This window comes from Copidosoma floridanum, unplaced genomic scaffold (genome assembly GCF_036245765.1).
Source record: "Copidosoma floridanum isolate Cflo_tuat_1 unplaced genomic scaffold, Cflo_Japanese_pri ptg000030l, whole genome shotgun sequence".
Taxonomy (NCBI): domain Eukaryota; kingdom Metazoa; phylum Arthropoda; class Insecta; order Hymenoptera; family Encyrtidae; genus Copidosoma; species Copidosoma floridanum.
Window position 1 is genome coordinate 6,865,931 of NW_028321907.1, and position 19,346 is coordinate 6,885,276.

The 19,346-nt window shown below is 42.6% G+C and overlaps 1 protein-coding gene across 1 annotated transcript in view; it reads right to left on the reverse strand.

The window, feature by feature from the left end:
• The window catches only part of LOC106641649 (cubilin), a 28,751-nt gene extending 12,296 nt beyond the window's left edge, over window positions 1-16,455 (reverse strand). Inside the window, exons 1-5 of the mRNA XM_089596398.1 lie at window positions 16,361-16,455; window positions 5,362-5,422; window positions 5,142-5,234; window positions 2,670-2,847; window positions 37-63 (exon numbers count right to left, since the gene is read on the reverse strand). Of these exons, the coding sequence (XP_089452524.1) occupies window positions 37-63; window positions 2,670-2,847; window positions 5,142-5,226 (290 nt within the window). The 5' untranslated portion in view covers window positions 5,227-5,234; window positions 5,362-5,422; window positions 16,361-16,455. The remainder of the gene's footprint in view (window positions 1-36; window positions 64-2,669; window positions 2,848-5,141; window positions 5,235-5,361; window positions 5,423-16,360) is intronic.
• Window positions 16,456-19,346: the final 2,891 nt, after the last annotated feature.

Consider the following 19,346-nt stretch of genomic DNA (forward strand, 5'->3'; position numbering starts at 1 on the left):
TCTCGTTCCAAGAAACAAACAGCAAAGAGTACTCACGCAGGTAGTTCTCCGACAGCGGCTCCACTGCGTCAGTGCAGCGGTGCGTCACAGGCAGCAAAAGAGAGCGCACAAGAAGCGGCACAAATAACAAAAACAAAATAAGACACACATAGTCGTCACTCGGTTCCGGGCGGATACACAGAGAAAAATGGAGGAGATAGAAATGATGTATACTCTTGGCCTCTGATGCCAACGTCGAATTCCGATCAATATATATTTATGTAAGTGTACACGTATGTGCAGGGTTGCGGAGGTGAGGTGATTGTACAATTTTTTATATGTATACTGTGGTTGGATAACGCGAACGTAAAGGATCAGGGGACTCGTGGTGAATCACAGAGACGGGGGTGGTATAAGTCGATTGGGCGTGAGGAAGGGGATGAGGGCGAGAAAGTTTTGTGGCTTGGAAGAAAGAAGGAAGGCAAGTATGTGTGGCAGCAAGTAGATAAGGCCAGCGTTTGGTCAGACGACTTGGGAAAATCGATGATACGATGTTACGTGTTGGGTAAGAAGATGCGTTTGTCTGGCGACTCTTTTATGACTCTTTCTGTCCATTATGATGTTGTGAATTGAAAAGGTTGTGCTTGTGTCAATGCTGTACTGTATTTTCGAACCATTTTCATCATTTAAACATTATTTTATTCATGATTTTTTTTTTTTTTTTTTTTTTTTACAAGTCTCCTGGGTACAACTTTGTAGCTAAAAATGACAGTGGCAATTGACATAGGAAGAAGAGAAAGAAAAATGAAATTGCTTGATTCAAAGGCTGATTCCGTAATGTATACAACTCGTATGAAAAATGATGCGAGATTTTGAACTTACGAGTAAATGATAATAATAACAGAACAACAGGCAATACTTATACAACATAATAAACTACACTAAACGAACCAAACGAACGTAATAAACAAACTCTTTTTTTTTTAAATTTATTTATTAATTTTTTTTTTTTTTTTTCCGTAAAAATACTAAACAAACACAAACCTTCTACGTGTCTAATCTCTAAAAAAAAAATCACAATCTTTTTTTTCACGCACGCTCGCTAAAACTATAGGTGTACATGAAACGTAATTCAATCGATAAACCTTGGAACCTATTGTTGGAACAAAACAACAACTGAAAAATAAACGAGAGGAATGTCGGCAAAGGCTGTGGTGTTATGAAAAAAAAAAAAAAAAAAAAAAAAAAAACTTTATAACGAAAACGTAACGTTTGTACACTTTTTTTCTATAAATGTTGTTATTTACACCAGTATTTACACGTCATTTGTGGATGACAAGCAATTATGTAAATTGAAGTGTTCCTTTCGTTACTCGACCCGAAAACTTCATTAACGTTAATGAATTCCGTCCGTATCGATTGCTCCCTGTAAAAAAATGTATCCTCTGCTCGTTCGCTAACGAATTCGATTTGAAAAAAAAAAAAAAAAATGCTGAAAATCGAGTGCAGACTCTAATTGATGGTATGAAACGTTCACTTTAAAATATTGAAATTGCGAAACGATGTACTCGGATATGAAAAAAAAAAAAACAAAAAAAAACACCCTCTCTTTCTGTGTGCACGTGGGGCCAGTCAATATCGTAAAATTAAATTGTGTTGAGAAAAATTAAAAGTATAGTACCTCCGTACCAAAGTTTAAGGATGAGCCGAAAAAAAAGTCAATTCAATCTACTTCACTATTGCACATCGTAAAAAAAAAAAAAAAAAAATACATAACATTGTCGTAAGCGACACAAGTTATGTATATGCACGTCAGTCGAGAAGCATCATCAATAGATGATGCCCATTTGTGTACAACAGTTGTAAAACACGATGTAAAACAGTATACAGCTGGTATAAAGCGTCAAACTTATCCCGTAAATACACGCGTGGCACCACCACGAGCAGTCATTACCCTCTCGTTCGCCCGTCTGCACACATACAACGAAGGAGGCGCGAGCTGCAGCGGGAATCGGATCGATTCTGCAAACGCGAATATACATATACATATATGTATACATGTTTGTGCACGTATATACCGTATAAGGGGAGCCTATTATCATACGTGCACAGCCTACTAAGCACACATATATACATACGCATTGCGCGCACAGAAAGAGAGGAGAAAAAGAGAATACGGCATGAGGTCGGTTGCTTTTCTACCCTTCCTCGATCGTTAATAAAATATACGTAGGTGTAATAAATACAAGTGTGTGTGTGTGTGTGCCGTGCACAACACCGACTCTTGGCACCGCCGTCGTCGTCGGCGCAGCGGCGGCTCTTTTACTTTGACTTATACTTGCATGAATAAATCCTCCCGTCGGACTTTTACGAGTAGCCTAGCTAGGCGCACTATGTCACATTTATCCCTCTACTTTACAAGTGTACGCGTGAATATGTAATTTATGTCAGTGTACCTATGTACCGTTGAAAAAGAAAAGAAATGGTTTTTAAGGGTGGAGAGTAAACATTTGGGAATCATCGGAGGTGGTAACTGGTCCAAACGTATCAATGTATATCCATCGTAATAATAATCATTACTGTGATCATATACGTATCGCATATGAGAATGTCAATAGATATATATATATATATACAAGTATAATGATGGAATGAGAAAAGAAAAAAAAACACAAGATGGTTGTACTCACTCGGGAGGAGAGCCGCGTAGGCCAAAGTTGTTGAAGACGAGCTCGACGCGCTGATGCGGCCCAGCGAGAAACGTGTAGACGCACTGTCGCGACTCGCCGCTCGGATTGATCAGATGGGGCGCGTGAAACGTCCCGTTTTGCGGTCCGTCCGACGTACTTATGAACTTCTGGTCGCACTCTGCTCACCATTCACATTTTTTACATTTCAAGCATTATTTATTCATTTGTTTATTTATCTAACACGTAATGGTGGTGTACATGTATAACTATCGCTGCCTTGACACGTCAAAGATTCCCTTTTTTTTTTTTTTTTTTTTTTTTTTTTTTTTCTCCAAGAATATCCTACGTTACATCCTACCATTTGGGGTTCGTCCTGCCACATAATTTGCGAGACACTTAAGCTCGGCCTTACAACGCGTTGGATAACAGTCCTTACAAGCTATTGGCAATGTTATGCCCCCGTACTTTGTCGTCATTTGCAAGGTGGAGCACAATATCCTCGTAGGGTCTGTGTATATCGTGCAAACAACCGTAGCAGTATATAGCCAATAACGCGTATAGGCAGGAGAGGTGGAAAAGGATCGGTCGATGCTTTGACGGTGCGCTTAATCGATTGCCGGTACGATATGTCAATGGAAACTCGCATGTATCGATGATTTCGTTTGGATGTATGCCCATTTAAGTGTTAACACTTTTTTTTATTTATTTATTTATTTTTTTTTTTTCTATTCACCGTCCAAAATCTAAATGGCATTAAAGAGTCCCTCACGCATACTCGAAATATTTCGCGCCACGGGCCATTTCACGAAGAGCATGGAATTTGGAGGGAAATATGAAAGCCGGAATACACGTATTGAAATTCCGATGGACATTATATCACAGCGGTTCAATCACGGGGGAAAATACAAGATTTATAGATGGACGAACCAGTAATCGACTAATGAAGTGCGGTAATCGGTAAACAAAAAACGAAATAATCTCCTACGAAAATCATATATAATGTATGTGCGCACAATTAAACGCCCATTTTGCCGTATATGCATATAGTTACATGCAAGGCCCATCTCGAAAAATCAGCGAAGCGAATTAGCCAGCTCATCCGTTGAATATAAAAATGTCACGATTCAACCAGAGTATATTGCTCTATTTTTTTTTTTTACTTCATCCTCCAAAAGTAGCGATGGAGCACTGCTCGAATAATTCCACTCCAGTTCTCGCGCATTATTTCTCCCTCGTCCCCCCCTTCTCCTCTTGGATTTAACTCCAAACCTCGCTCTTTTATCGGGATCCAATGACTATATGTGTGTATAACGTTATTTTTCGAAGCCATACGTTATGTCACTTGTCGCAAAACTTTTATGATTAATGTGCCAAACCGTACGGGTTTTCACGATCGTTGTATGGATGCTAACTTATTCGCGCTTCTTTCGAACGACGAAATTCCAAAACTTGGCTCGTTCGACACGACTACAACGACTATAGGTATACATACGTACGGCCCTTTATCATCATTATTATCATCGTTATGTATGTACATATATAATGTCATAAAAGTGCGTGAGCCCACAAGTAAATATATATATATATATACACCTATATGCAAGAAGGTAGGGCTAAAGCCACCCCGCGCACACGTGCACCATGTACTTGTACACCCGGGCATGTGCGTGTAATGAATGCGTACGACACGGCCGGTTGATTAATAAGCTTGGCGTTGTATGCGCGGAGCTTAGCGCTGCCTCCGGGAACCTCGAGGGCTATTACGAGCCCACCTTCCGACGTTTATCTCGTCACTGCTGGATCGTAAATTAGGCGTTTTGTTGATTATTTTTAACCCAACTAGCGCAGCTTTGGGCTCTTTTCCTTTTTCACTCACACTCGCATACAGTTTGTTTTGCAGAAGAGAGTGAGAAAAAAAAAATTGTCCATGTGTCGAAAATGACGTCCGATCTAGAATTTACTTTCGAGCTACGGGTTGCCCGTATATTTCACGCTTACAAGTATGCCTTGGGTTGTTTACACCAAGAGGTGTATAAATGTATGATGTACACGAGAGTTTGATCCGTCACGCTCGACAGGAGCACGCGCGTATACGACCTTATTTTTCCTCTAACCGGATACCTGCAGTTAAACCCTTTTTTTTGCAACCTGTTAAGTATGCATTCGTACGTCTGAGGTCGAGTGCCTCCTTATTTATTTAAAGGTATATCAGAGTGTGTATGTGTACATCTATATAATATATACCGTTGCTACTGTATACTTTACTTTTTCCCGAAGCCTCGCTCATAACATATATGCACAGTAGTATAAGCATACGTATGGTCGGACGTGGTGCTTTTTAAAATTCAACGAAGAGATCGAGCTGGAAGGCTTAGGTGAGTATATGTGTAGGTGCACTGCAGCCATGATAACAATAATATATGTATATATATATATATATATATATATATATGTTGTATGGACACGCGTTACCTGTAGTAGCACGCGGCAGCACCAGCAGCAGCAGGAAGACGAAGGCGAAACTACTCCCAGAGGCGTGCCAGAGTCTCGGAGCCATACTGTGTCCTGTTGTTGTTGTCAATTATACAAGATCAGGTGAAACGGATACGTAATCATCGTACGCGCGTACGATGTGTATACGTTTTATGTAATTATTCTCGATATCCTGTATATGTACATGTGTATACATTACCATATCGTCAGTGTCTGTTCCAAGCATGGGAAGAAGGATGAAATTTGATCCGGGAGATCCTCTGAAACAAAAACAAAAACAACGAATCATTAGAGATACTCGAATATTTTTATCTGTTTATTTTTTTAATCATAAACATCTTGGATCCCTGAATCGCAATTTAATTGTACACCCCTTGAGGCTCCTTCCCTCCTAAATGGCCATATCTAAAATTATAAGTTTGCACTCGTACCGCGGCGTAAGCAACATTCCTTCGAATGAGAGCGAAAACGAGACACACTCCACACTCGCGTCATATTATACGTACTATAATAAAATTTATTCCCTTCCCGTGAAATGTCAAAGAGAGTAAAGATAAAAAGATTTAAAAAATTCCCCCAACCCCCAAAGCTAACCGATGATTTTCGTTTTTTTTTTTTTTTTTTTTTTTTTTTTTTTTCCCTCAAAGTCGAAAATAGAGTGGCTGAAACACACATCCTGAAAGTAACTACGTATATGTATGTATAAAAAATGTAAGAGCGAGTACAAAGAAAGGAAAGGGCAACAACAAAGGAGCCCAACGGGTTCGGCTACCTAATCCACTGCATAAGCTATGAGCCTCACACATGCCGGCCACCGTATCCATTCTAATATTCACTTGGCCACGAGAATTATGCGGAGGATGACGATTAACATACTTGGTGCATGGAAAACCAAAAGCTTTTCCATCGTACCTTTGGGGTGGTTTTCTCACCTCGGTTGAGTTGCACAATGGCACTGTCGTATCATTGTTATTCTCCATAGCCGATGTACTTACAATCATAACGCAAAAAAAATATATATATATATACACATATATATATATATTCACATAATCACCCACGTCGATCAAACGACGTGGTAACCGTGTACGCGAAGGTTTACGCATAGTTGCGCAGTTGGGGGTAATATCGAGCTTTCACGGACGCTGTTTGTATCAGTATAACGCATAACACAGGATATCGAGTAACCCTTTTACACCCGTCTGACGGAAAAGCTTTTGTTTTGTTGTTCAACTGGTTACTGATGCACACGACGTATCGGTATCCAACGGTATAATTAATTAAGCCGTCAAAGCTCGTAAAATGAGCTTTAATAAGCGTTGTTTTGTTGACAAAGATCATTTGTGTATATACGTATGACGTGTATACATAATATTATTTATATATATATATATATATATATATAGGATTTATATAATATATGGATATAATAAATCAAGGATTTAATTAATCGACAGTTGCAATCATCGTGGCACGGGCAAACACGCATTGGCATTTTTTATACATTTTTATACATATAAATATATATATATATATTTAGTGCACAAAGTGCGGACTTATCTTATCCGTCCCTTAGGCTGCACAAACCAAATACGAGCTGCGTTAAGTTTTGAAAAGACACAGGAAATGTAATTATAAGTATCAACAGTGGAGTACATGTATACGAAAGTGGGGCTACTCCCAGCGTCGCGGATGACCTCAAACTTAGCCAAGAGAGAGAGAGAGAGAAAAAAAGAGGCTCTCTTACTAAGTTGTGGTGCATTATACACGCTCGGCCTCCCACAGGCGGGCAACGTGTTTGTTACTTTTTTTTTTTTTTTTTTTTTTTGCAGACAGGCAGGTTGCGTTGACCTCCATGCGTCTCTCTTCTTTTTTTTCCCACTCCACCTCGTGTCCGTATGTTTACCTCCGAGTACGTAGTTTTGAGCGACAGTACACGACAGGTGCTACCGTAGTTGTCAAGTTGTTGCAAATCCTTGAATTTCCAGGTGTACACTGACGTTAAAATACTTTTTTGCACTTTTTGCACTTTTTGAACTGCTTTCAATTTGACTCCATTTGATTGGCACGTCAAAGGGTAGGTGTATGCACGTAGGGAGCACGCTGACTCGGGTGAACAAAGGATCGTGGGAAAAAGGGGGAGGCGTTGACCCGTGAAATCTTCGATGTGTATCCGAAAGAGCGAGGATGGGTGTATCGGGTAGAAAAGCAGAGCGTTGCGTCCGAGGGTGAAGGCCAGTGTTACATTGAGTAAAGGAGGGAGGGGTTCGGCCGAGTTTGGACACCTTAAACTAGGGAATTTCGCTCGTTAAAGCTCAATCTCCGTATATAATAAACATAACTACATAGCACCTCAACTGGATGGAATTTTTTTGGTTCACCCGTTTTAAACAAATTAAAAATAAAAATATCCATTATTGTTTTTTTCAACCTTTTTCGAATGGTGTAGGTTTTTTTTTCTTCATTCCGAAATTCTAGTATCGGACGTACACGTGGGAAAATGCCAAATAAAAAGTGTGTCACGCCTCGAGTTGCTTTATACCCACGAACTTTTCCCATATCTCTGATGACACGTTGAAGACAAAAAAATATTTGCCACAAAACCATTTTTTAGTACTTTTCATTTATTTATTTATTTTTTTTTTTTAGAAGCTTATTGTTGTATAGATTCGCTGTAATGCTCCACATGTATATGTTCTTTCTCGCCTCTCGTAAAAATTTCCTCATTTTTTTTTTGCAGTGCTATTCATTGTATTTTTGACACACCTATGCGTATTCGTAAGTACAGGTCGATCGCAGATTATTGGATCCATCCGACATTACATGTAGTTCAAGACACGAAAAGTTAATTTTATATTTGTATACCATGGTACACACACTCCATTATTTTGCAGTTTTTACTGTGCAGTTACGCGAGGGAAGAAAAAAACAGCGTTGCCATCTGCCGTAAGACAAAGGGAAAAACGTGTCGAGCGGTGTAACTCAAAAAAAGAAAAGGTACGAAGTATGCGACTCTCTCGTAGCATACCGTCGCAGCGTTATCGGCGACAGTGCCCATACGTACAGATCCGCAGATCTGTTAAAAAGCGCTGGTAACCAATATATATATATATATATATAGATGTATGTTAGAACTCCGATATGCAAATATACCAATATACATGCAAATACAACGACGCTGCGGTACCTACTGCTACTGATGTATTATACATATATGCGGCTCCGCTGCACGCTTTTGGCGAAAAATTCGACGCCGCGCGCCTACCTTCTCATTCTCGTACCTGTACTCCTCTTGGCCTCTTTCATTTATTTTATTTTATTTTTTTCTTCCAACCATGGGACGGAAAATAATTTTTAATTGCGCACCATTAATTAGAGACATAAGCGCACCGCGCGGCAATACTCAAGCGAATGCTCAACGATGTCGAGTGCGAGAGGGAGTCCGCGTTGAACTGCGCAAAGTATATCAGATACTAAACAAAACAAAAAAATAAAAAAAACTCGCTGGGGGTGCATTTTTCGAGTTGCGTCGACATAGTCCTTGTCGACTGCACACCGGTTGGGGGAGTGCATCGGTGCACCACGTAAAAAAGAAAAAAAGAAAATGGAATAATGCCACAAACGTCATTTGAAATCGTACACTGCGACGAAGTAGCTCTCTTCGCTTGTGATCGATATTAGCTACCGTGCATCGGCATCCACGTTCGTTTTTTTTCGATCATACACACACCCGCCTTTCCTCTGCTTTTCCGCCGATACACTGGTGATGGGTTTTTTCATTATTTTTGCCGTTCCTTCGGTACGCCATGTAAATATCAAACAAAACAAAAATGAAAGGCGTTGATTGTATGGTAATTTTTTTTTTTCCTAGGAAGATGAACGACCTATGCATATAATATGCCATAGGAAGCACACGCGCTTGATTTTCCGCGCATTAAAATATCATATAGAGGTGGAGAGAAAAAGAAGAAAGATGCCACTTTATTTATCTTTCACGCGAATAGAACGTAAAAGTATACTGTACACGTATGAAAACGGTTTAGTACTCATTACTTCAGTTTATTATAATGTCAGTCAGTCAATTACTTACAGTATTGAACGAAAGTTGGGAAAAAAAAAAAAATGAAGGAAAAAAAGTGAAGCGAACGAACAAGTAGAACGAGTCAAGCTGCGCTCAGCCGAGCTCGTGCTCTCACGCGTCTATACTCCACTACACACACGTATATTGCATTCGACCCTTGTAGAGTATTATTTCTCTTGCGCCCTTTTATACTTCCGTAAGGGGATGTAAGAAGAGCACCTAACCATGGAAAAAGCTTCGGGAAGAAACGAGAAAGGGAGAAAAAGGAGCGCAAGCGTATAGATAGACGCGATTACATATAGATGGGTGTAGCGGCGGTGGAGGCCACGCCCTTCGCGGGGCCGCGCTCGGCACTCGGTGCGGGGGGCAGGAGAAAACTGGGTCATCGTTCTCCCGTAAACAAAATGCACGTGGCCTCTCCCTCTCTCTCTCTCTGATACTCCATCGCTGCTGTTAAACCTCGACTCGACAAACCATCCCTCGATACATTTATTTACACCCATCCGTGGGTGGAGATGCCAAGTGAGGAATTTTCCTTGTGTACTTGCTTTTTACCCAGCTACGGAATTCCATCCGAGTGCCCTCGTTTTCGCTGCTTCACAAAACATGAGGACAAATAAAATGGCATGGTTTTCGCTCACCTGCCGATTTTTTATCAACAACACCAACGCCCAAACATTTTTCAAACTCCAAAGGCCAAAATGAGAAATAAAAAAATTTTTATCGTGCGTATGTTGTCTGCTGAGTAAAGTACACTCGAAAAGTAGCAAAAGTGTACGTATTTTTCAATCTCTAGCTAATGAAGAGAATAATAAAACTTGCAGCGCGAAAATTAATTGGATTTTGCCTGATTGCAAAATGAAAGTGCGACCAATAGGATCCGTGTAACAAGTATGGTGTAAAAAAATTTTGCTCTCGGCAAATCATTATTTTTTTCTCAGTACCAGTAAAACATTTTCACACCTGTGAAGTCGAGAGCTTGGCATTCGCAAAACAGATCGTTCACGCACGTGCAGTTAACTCTGCGTTTTTCATTCACTTCTGCAGTACGTATACATGTATAGATTAATACCCAATACTGCAGAATTGATAGTGCTACCGCCCTTTCCTTTTTTTAATCCCTCACTTTATCGCGCATACCTTTTTTTTTTTTTTTTTTTTTTTTAACGCATAGCAGTACATCGCAACTGTTTTAAAAATAAAAATCCTTTTTTCGACTCTTTATCTTTATTGTGCATCCTTTTCTCCCCATTGGCAAATACATAGCCGGGAGGAGATGAGGGCTGTCTGGCGCGCTGATAAGGTACTTCGAGTGAAATTTGCGCGATTCACCACAGCGTGATGAGAAAAGCCTGTTTTTGACGCGAGTCCTTTCGGGTCCGTCAACTTTTCACTGGCCTTTCAACGAAATTTTCTCTCGCCGTCCACGAAGATACGGAAGAAAAGGGTAGACCCTTTTGTGAGCTTTCCCATCCCCCTTGGCAGTGGGCTAATTGCAGTATATCAGTACAGCCGCATGCTTTGTTCTTTTTTATTTTGTTTATTCTTCCCCTCCGGAAATCTCACTTTTATGGAAAGTATCCCCACCCTCCCCCTTTGTGCCTGTTGTTGTGGCGCACAGTCACGCTGTTGAAAACAAAAAATTTTCTGCAAAAAGATAAGAATCCTCCCAGCGCGTGTAACGAGAGAAGCTGTATATTTCAATTTAAGGTATTTATTTCTATATTACCGCTCAAATGGGTGTGACGCATCTTTCTTTGGAAAATACAAGGGGGAGACGGGGTCGGTATCGATTTTCGTGCGATTGGCATAAATTGTAGGCGCGCATGCTGCATCTGTACAGGGAAAATTTGTCGATTCGGCGTTACTCCATGAATTTACGACCGTAAAACCTCTTATGTGGACTCACGCGAAAAGAGGAAAGAAAAAAAATAAAATTGGGGAGGGGGGAAATCAATGTTCCACTGATACGAGGACCAAGCGAGTGGGTGTGATTCATTACGCGCGCCCGTGCCAAGTGTGCGTGGAAAGTAAAAGGGCCAAAGATGCAAACTAAAGTATACGTATATAATATATCCGTGTACAGTATAGAAGTGCGATGTCGAGAAGCTGGAGATTTTAATCTGTCGGATTTGTAAGCACTTTAGCGCTGTACGAGTATCCGCGAAAATAAATTAATTCAACGAATTGGATGGAAGCTGCAGCACCGAGTTGGAGGCGGGGGGTGGTAAAAATAAAGGGAATAAACATTTCGTTACAGCTCAGTCGTGTACCTTACGCTCACTTTATTTATATTGCTATTTGAGTGTCTAAACTGTTTTTCTTGGTAGTATTTTCCTTTTTCCTCAAGTTATGAAGTTGAAAAAGTCGAAAATCTGGTTTTAGTGGAAAATATGGTGATATCTTAGAGGTGAGAATCAATAAATTACGTACTTTTACTTATTCTTTTTTTTTTTTTTATTTAACCCTCTTTGTGTGGGTATTATATAAATAGCGCCTTCTCTGAGGTGACACTTTGCCCATTCTGCTACGATCCTTTCTGTGCAAGTATCAAAATAAATTAATTAAAGTGTTGAGCGTAATAAGCTAAATAAGATGATTTTAAATTTAATACGACAAGCGCACCCTGTTATATCGAATTACCTTCTTTGGCGACGATCTCTTGACACGAGTATTGTACAAAAGGGTATACGTCAATTAAACGAATAGCCGAACGTCGACGCTTTTAATTAATACCAATGATGAGCCATGATTAAAGAAAAAAAAAAAAAAAAATTTGCAGATCTCGAGTGACTCTTGTGGTGGAACAAGAGAAAAATTATATCTGAATATACTTGAATTTTTTAAATATCTCAAAAATCAACGTATCACTTTGTTTCTCTCCCCCCTCCCCCTCCCCTCCCATTTTCATAAAACAAAGCCTTCATATGAAAGCCCGAAGCGAAGCATCAGTAAATACTTGCCATTATGTTCCCATCGACAAGTTAAGCTACGAGCAAAGTGCCTGTACACGTCGGTCCTCAAAACTCTCGTTTAACAAAACGTCAAAGCGAGACAAGAGGAAACTATGTGACGGAACTTTCCAAGAGCAGATGAGCTCCGGAATCTCTCCCGAGTGCACTGCGCAGGCAACAACAACAGCTCTACTACGTCACCGCAGGTGTATAGGTGCCCAATAACGAATACCTCGTCGGCCGTGTCACCTATAGTTGAAACACCCCTTCTCAACCCCCTTCGAGTTAAACTCGTTGTAAAAATTTACCTTTAAAAAAAAAATAATAATAATAATAATAATAATAATAAAAAAAAATCCTTCTGCAAAGCAGCTCTTTGGCGTGTACATGTGCTGTTACAGTGCATTAAACCAAAAACAAAACCGGCGCGCAATCCGCAGCAGCCGCGACCCCGTGTAGTCGTCGGTTATTGGGTCAAAGTGCCTCCCCCCCGCGCTCTTGATAAAAGCCGCCCCCTCCTGCCATCCGTGAAAATCTACCCTCGAGTCAATCGGATATCTTACGCGCGCTCGAGCTATAAAGCTCCTTCTGCTGCTGCCGCTGTCGAGGAGGGGGGCCTATAGAGATAAGAGCAGCCACGGCACACACACTCTCGTGGTTGCATGTGTGCCGTTGAGCGTAATAACCGGGAGCCCACTGTTACTGCTCTCACTTGTTTGTCCGGCGACCGATCTCCATTCGCCCGCTCCTCCGTATACGAGGTGGCAATTGTTTTTTTTGTTTTCTTCCATTTCTCGTTGTTTTGCAAAAAAAAAAAAAAAAAAAAAAAAAAAAACAATCGACTTTATTCGTGAAATTTGGAGGAACTACTCCTTCGGTGAATCAATTGTCTTTGTCGATAAAACGTCGTAAGTTACATCAAGCTTTGAAGACCAATGACCTTTCACCGCTTCGGTTGTCGCGTTGGAAATTTTTTGTGCAATTTTCGTTGGGGGATAGTAACATTTCGAGGCAATGCAAGCTCGGCGGGTTGTCTTTCGACTGTTTCGTATAAAATATCGTGTTACCGAAGTGGTGTCCGATTAAATTGAGTTTTTCACCGAATTACCCCACCTAAATGGAGTGGGCGCTCATTGTTTTTTTTTTTTTTTTTTCTTTCCGCACCTCGCAACGCTTCATCGGGGCTTCGTTCGAAGGGGCCGTGTATTGAAATTTCATCGAGTGGAGATCGGATACAATTAAGTACCACACACGTACCTGTACGACTCGCTCTGTAAATCCGAGCGCGTTATTTTTGTTTTCCCACAACACGCTCACTTGTGCGGTATAAATTATATTGACGGTATTAACGAGCATTTGAAAAGTAATGGACAGCAAAGGGCGCATCGGTGATGATTTTTTCGAGCAAAAAAATTAGCTTGATCGGTGCGTTCAGTGAAACAGAAAACGAAAAGAAAACGAAAAAAAAAAAAAAAAAAAAAGGAAGAGAAATGTTTTTCAACAGGGAGTAAACACTCAATACGATTTACTGGAACCTACCGTGAATATATATACAAGTAATGACGTCTTCGCCTCGCGATTATTAAATTATTAGCCCCAAGGTTGATCGTAAAACACACGTGACGCTTCTATACGTACACGCTGTCGTAAAAGACAGCCGATTGCTCTGTTTCTCTACGTATACATACTCGTGTTAAACTGAAAGCATTGGCGAGTTAAATGCCGCGAACAATGCAAAATGGTGGAGGAAAAGTATAGTCGCACGGTTTATTTTATTTCAAAGAGGGGAACAAAAAAAAAAAAAAAAAAAAAAAAAAGAAACTACAATGTTACCCAAAACCCACACGGTTTATATTGTGGCGCATGAGAGTTAGCCGCGCAGATAACGTACACACACACACGAGTACATCGGACAGAAACGCATAATGGAAAATCGCAATGAGGTGCAGTACAGAGCGAGAGAAAAGAGAGACACGCCCTCGATTCGCCATATACATCATCGTCGTCAGGGTCGTCGAAAGTTTTAGCGCGTTGTGTAGGTATAATGTGATATGGTACGACGCGTAGACGCGTTGCACCATTTATCTAACCCTCCCTAATGTTGTGTGCCACCGTCCCCCGTCTCGGCCCAACGGACTTGGGTTGGCTCCTCGAAAGGGTCGATCGTGTTTTTCCTCCTCGTCCTCGAAAAGTCGCGGGAAAAAGGCGCAAAGGAGGAAGAGGAGCCGAGCGAAGCGACGGGAGATGGATTCGCGATCGAAATCGCCACGCCCTTAACCGCGTGTGCGTGAGCCTTCGTGGCGTCTCGCTCTTTTTCTTTTTTTCTTTTGTCTCTTTTACCAGAGGCAGGAGAATTAGGGTTATCGGGAGGACGAGGGATTTTTGGCCGACCGGCTGGCAGACGGGATTCCGGGAAAATTCGTATAAAGGGGATGCACGGCGGCGCGCCGGTTTTACGGGCGTGTCGTTTTTAGGTGAGTCATCCCCTTATCTCTCTTGGGTATGTACGTGTCCATACAGTGATGGTCTATCTCACGTTGGAATTGAAAAAACACACATACGCGCTGAGCTTTTATTGTACCGTCTGGTGCGAATGATCGCCACTTGGAGACCCGCTGATTCTGTGTTACACACTTGGTATATTTTACGGGGTTCTCGGTAGCTGGTAGTTTTTTTTTTTTTTTTTTTCCCTCATCCCTAAGTCAAAAAAGGACGCAACGGGACGAAAAAAAAAAAACATCCCCTCTCGGTATACGTATACAGCCCATGACGAGTCTCGAATGAAAAGAAGAGTGCCTGGATGTATCTCTCTGCCTCTTGCTTTGGCTCAGAGGCACTTCTCTTCGGCTTCAGAGAGAGAGAGACACTCAATCGCCGATTACGGACGGCAACCCTCCTCGCCTGGCAAATCCCTTCCTCCCGTGGGTGGAAAAACACTTTTTCTTTTCTTTTTTTTTTTTTCTCTTTGAATTCCCGGTATAAGAGCCCCTCCTCCTAAAATATAGGCATCAGAGTAGCCGAAGTAACGAACGAGACCCGAGAAAAGGAGATTCGGCTTAAGGACAAAGTGTATCTTGTACGTAGCATCGGTACAGCAGCAGCAGCAGGGCGGGGTGACAGAGAGTCGCACGGTGGGGCCGTGTGTGCGCGTGGGGTGCCGCCGCTACCGCCACCACTGCCGCCGAACCGCGCCCATGCGCTCGGTACAAGGTGGAGGAAGAAAGAGAGAGAGAGAGGGTGTGCAGCGATGGTCAATAGTTCAACTTCGCATCGCTTGCCCCTCCCTCCGTAACACCACCACCACCCCTTTCGCCCTATCTCTTCCTTCCATCTCCCGCTCCTCGCTTTCTCATCCCTCTGCCTCCTCGTATTTTCTCTTATCTCTCGGCCAATACCGTCTTATCTCTCTTTCGCCTTTTTTCTTTCCATCTGATTTACATTTCATCAAACAATTTTGTTAATTACTGCTTCCCGTCCCCAAATGCCTTGCACACGACTGTTCCATCGACGCGCATCAAATTACACCCATTCGCGGTGTATATCGTCGAAGCTGCCTTGCCAGTTTCACTTTCGCCTTGTACCCCACTGCGCCGAACGAGCCGTAAACATATTATACACCCACGTATTACGCGTGTCTACGAATACCGTTTGCACCGTGAGGAGGAGACGCAAAAAAAAAAAAAACAAAATAGCAGTTGGAGAACGTATCGAAGAACCGAGGCGGGGGGGGGAGAAAACCCAAAGGGAGTTGGTGGGGGAGGGTTGTGGAAGAGCGAATAAAAGATAAAATAAAACAGACTGTCGCTGAGGAGGAGGAGTGCGAGTACCGGTCCTCACCCGGGGATTTTCTCGCTCCGCGCGAGATACAACTCGGAAAGAAACTCGCGCTCGAGAACACACACGTAGCAAAGGGAGCGTGTGGAGCCGAAGGGGAAAATTTCGTCTGCCCCCTAACCCCAACCCCTCTCTTGCCAAGCTCTTTCATTACGAAGGAACGTGCACGCGCATCATCATCTTGACCCCGTAAGCTGTAGTCAAAAAATTTAAAGACTACCCCTACAACGGTATACTTATTTAGAGGTAATGAGCCAACGCGCACATGGACCTATTTTTTTTTTTTTTTTTTTTTTTGGTACATTATAACAAGAAGTACAAGAACCCACCAGCAGTAGCAGCAGCCGTGGAAGCGTCGCTTGCATTTTTCCCCCGAAGGCGCCAGAGGCAGTAGTGGCGGCGCGCACACACACACCCACGTAGGGTATATATATATATATATGTACTTTATGTACTATCCTCTCTCGTTGCTATATCACTGGTAATCGTGACCATCCCATGGTCAGCCGGAAGGTGTACGTAACGCGTAGCGCATGTACCGCACAGAGAGGGTACGTACCCAGAAACAGCTGGCTTGCTCTTGTTTATTCGACGAAAAGTATGCGCGTACGGGACGAAAATCAAAGAAACGACTCGAGGCCGACCAACACACCCGCGCAGCTGCACTTTCTTCTTTAATTTTTTTTTTTTGTTTGTTTTTTTTTTTTATTTTTTTTGTTGTTGTTGTTTTTTTTTTTTTTTTTGTTTTTTGTTGTCATTCACGCGAAGCGAGCAAGCACTTGTACGTGGGCGTACATCTCATGAGTGTCCTCTCGTACACATGTGCATCGACAGCTGCTTCGTTCCCAAGAGGACGGGAGAAGGGCGCGAGGGCGGATGACGTGTATATGTGTGTCCCGATAGCCATCAGGAGCGGCAAACAACGAAGACGTGGACAGCGACGACTAGGCCATGCCAACGGTCGGCGCTGGAGTGGTAGCGGGGCGGCGTCGGGATACCGGCGTCGCGAGTTCCTTGGCAATGAAATTCGTGGGCCGTAAGCGCGGGTGCTTGGTCGCGACGCCGACAGTAACTGCGAGACCCTCGAGCCGTGCGCCGAGCTCGTGCATCAGCTTGCTCGTGACTTTGTCGCCGAGGGGATGACCAGCCCGGCCGATCCTCCTAACCGCCAACGCCGGAGCCCCGGCACCCTGCAGGATGAGCCTCCTCCTCGAACGCGCCACCATCATGCGGCCTCCTCGCTTATCATACCTCCTCCTCCTCCTCGCCTTGCCGTCCCTATCACCACTATTACACCCTCTCTCTCTCTGCAGTAGGTCTATGTATCCTCTGCACCCGAGTCCTCTTGTATACAAGCTCTTCCTTCCACTGCTCGCTTCTTACTCTTACATGATTAGTGTGTATATAATTATACTCTCGCGCCGTCAGTCTTACCGTTCACGTTCCGTTACTACTTGTTTGTTGTGTCTGTGTGCTCGTCCCCACCAAACTTGTCTGATGCTATACGTGCTCGGCACGAGTGTGTACAACAACGAGTTGACGAAAACAAAAACAAAACAAAAAAAACCTTCGATCTTGGTACGCGCGAAGGGGGAAGAGCGCACACACAGCCCCCTGTGGCGTCTTTCTAACCTTCAATTTTTTTTTTTTTTCCCCGATCTTCCCTCAGTTTCCGCATCCGGGATGCGCGCTTTAACTCTGCGTATATCTCGCGACGCGGGCCGCCCGTCGTCGTCGCCGAGTACACTGTTCCCGGGCGATCGTTGCAAGTACACCGTGTGCTCCTCCGCAGCCAGCCAGCACACCCCAACTGACGGCAGAGGTCGTGAAAGCAACCAAGACGACTCGCGAGAGAGAGAGAGAGTCTCCCACCCCAACCCCATGTGTACGTATATTATACAGGCTGCGCAATCGTGCAGTGCCGAGGGGGTGGGAAACGGCGCCACTGTGCCGCTGCAGCGGTGGCGCCAGGGCCGGACCGAGGACTCCCGGGGCCCTGACCTTTCTTTTTCCTTTTTTTAATTTTTTTTTTTTTTAATTTTTTTTTTTAACTTCACTTTTGTCGTCTCTGATGCAGGGCACGCCAGCGAGCTGCTGTACCATATACTCCGCGATGCTTTCTTCGCCGCGCTGTAGGTATGAGCAAAGTACGGCCCTTTCGACTCGGCGTTAAAGCCGAGGGGTCGTTCGTTTGGCGGATCGGTTATTGTATCTTCCTTGAAGCGTCCACACCCAAAGATCTCTTCTTCTTTCCCGTGTGTGGGGAGTTTGCCGCTGCTGCACGAGTGCCTTTCGACTCGGTGGGGCGGGCAGGGGGCTGGTTTTTTTTTTTTTTTTTTTTCTTTTTGTTTTTCTTCTGATTTTTTATTGATTTTCCTTTTTTTTCACCCCCCCCGCCCGTCCCTACAACCCGCGTTACGTAATCGATGATTTTTAGACTGTGGATAATATTACACGGACGCGGGGGGCTGTCGTTCGATTTATCGGGTTTAACGTTCTTTTGTGTATATTTGTATAAAACTTTGGCTTTGTGTACTAAAATTTGATTGTTGGTTCCCAGGCCAAGTTTCATCGGAGGGAAGATTGATGTATTTTGCATCGGATCAAATTTCTCACGAGTTTACACATTTTTCCTCTTTACCCAAGTATTTTCCTGCAAAAGAAGCGTAAATCTCGTTTCTTTTCTCTTAATTAAGTGGAAATAACGAAAAAATCGGTTGTACAGCCGTAACAGGCGAATATTTGAACCACAAATACATTTGTTTTTTTTTGTAAAAATATTTTTCCAAGTCTTGGCTTTTCGTGCACTGGATACTTTATACTTGAGTATACATGAAACGTTACAATCACAGGCATATGAAAATTTTGTACAAAAAAATGTTTATCACGCAAGCAAACAAAGTTTCTTGATTGAAAAGAAAAACCACATTCAAACCCCACGAGTAGTAATTAAATTTGCTCACGGATGTGAAATTAGTGATAATTCACAAAACCCATGACGCAAAGAGGAAATGTCTTTTGCTATGCGAAAACTTTGTACAAAATTAGCAACTCACGCGCAAGAGCTTCATACGCCTGGATTTGTGTGCGTGTGCAGGTACTGGATTTATAAAATGCGCCCACCGTACACAGCGTACCTACGGTATGTATGATATTACGCATTGCCTGTGGCACGATGTACGTATAATCTGGGAACAGCGGTACATATACTACACGCAGAGACGGAATTTTTTCCCTCGACAACTATAATATATACTTACTTTCTAGTCATGTAGGTCATGTTGTTTTTTTTTTTTTTTTTTTTTGTTAATTCAC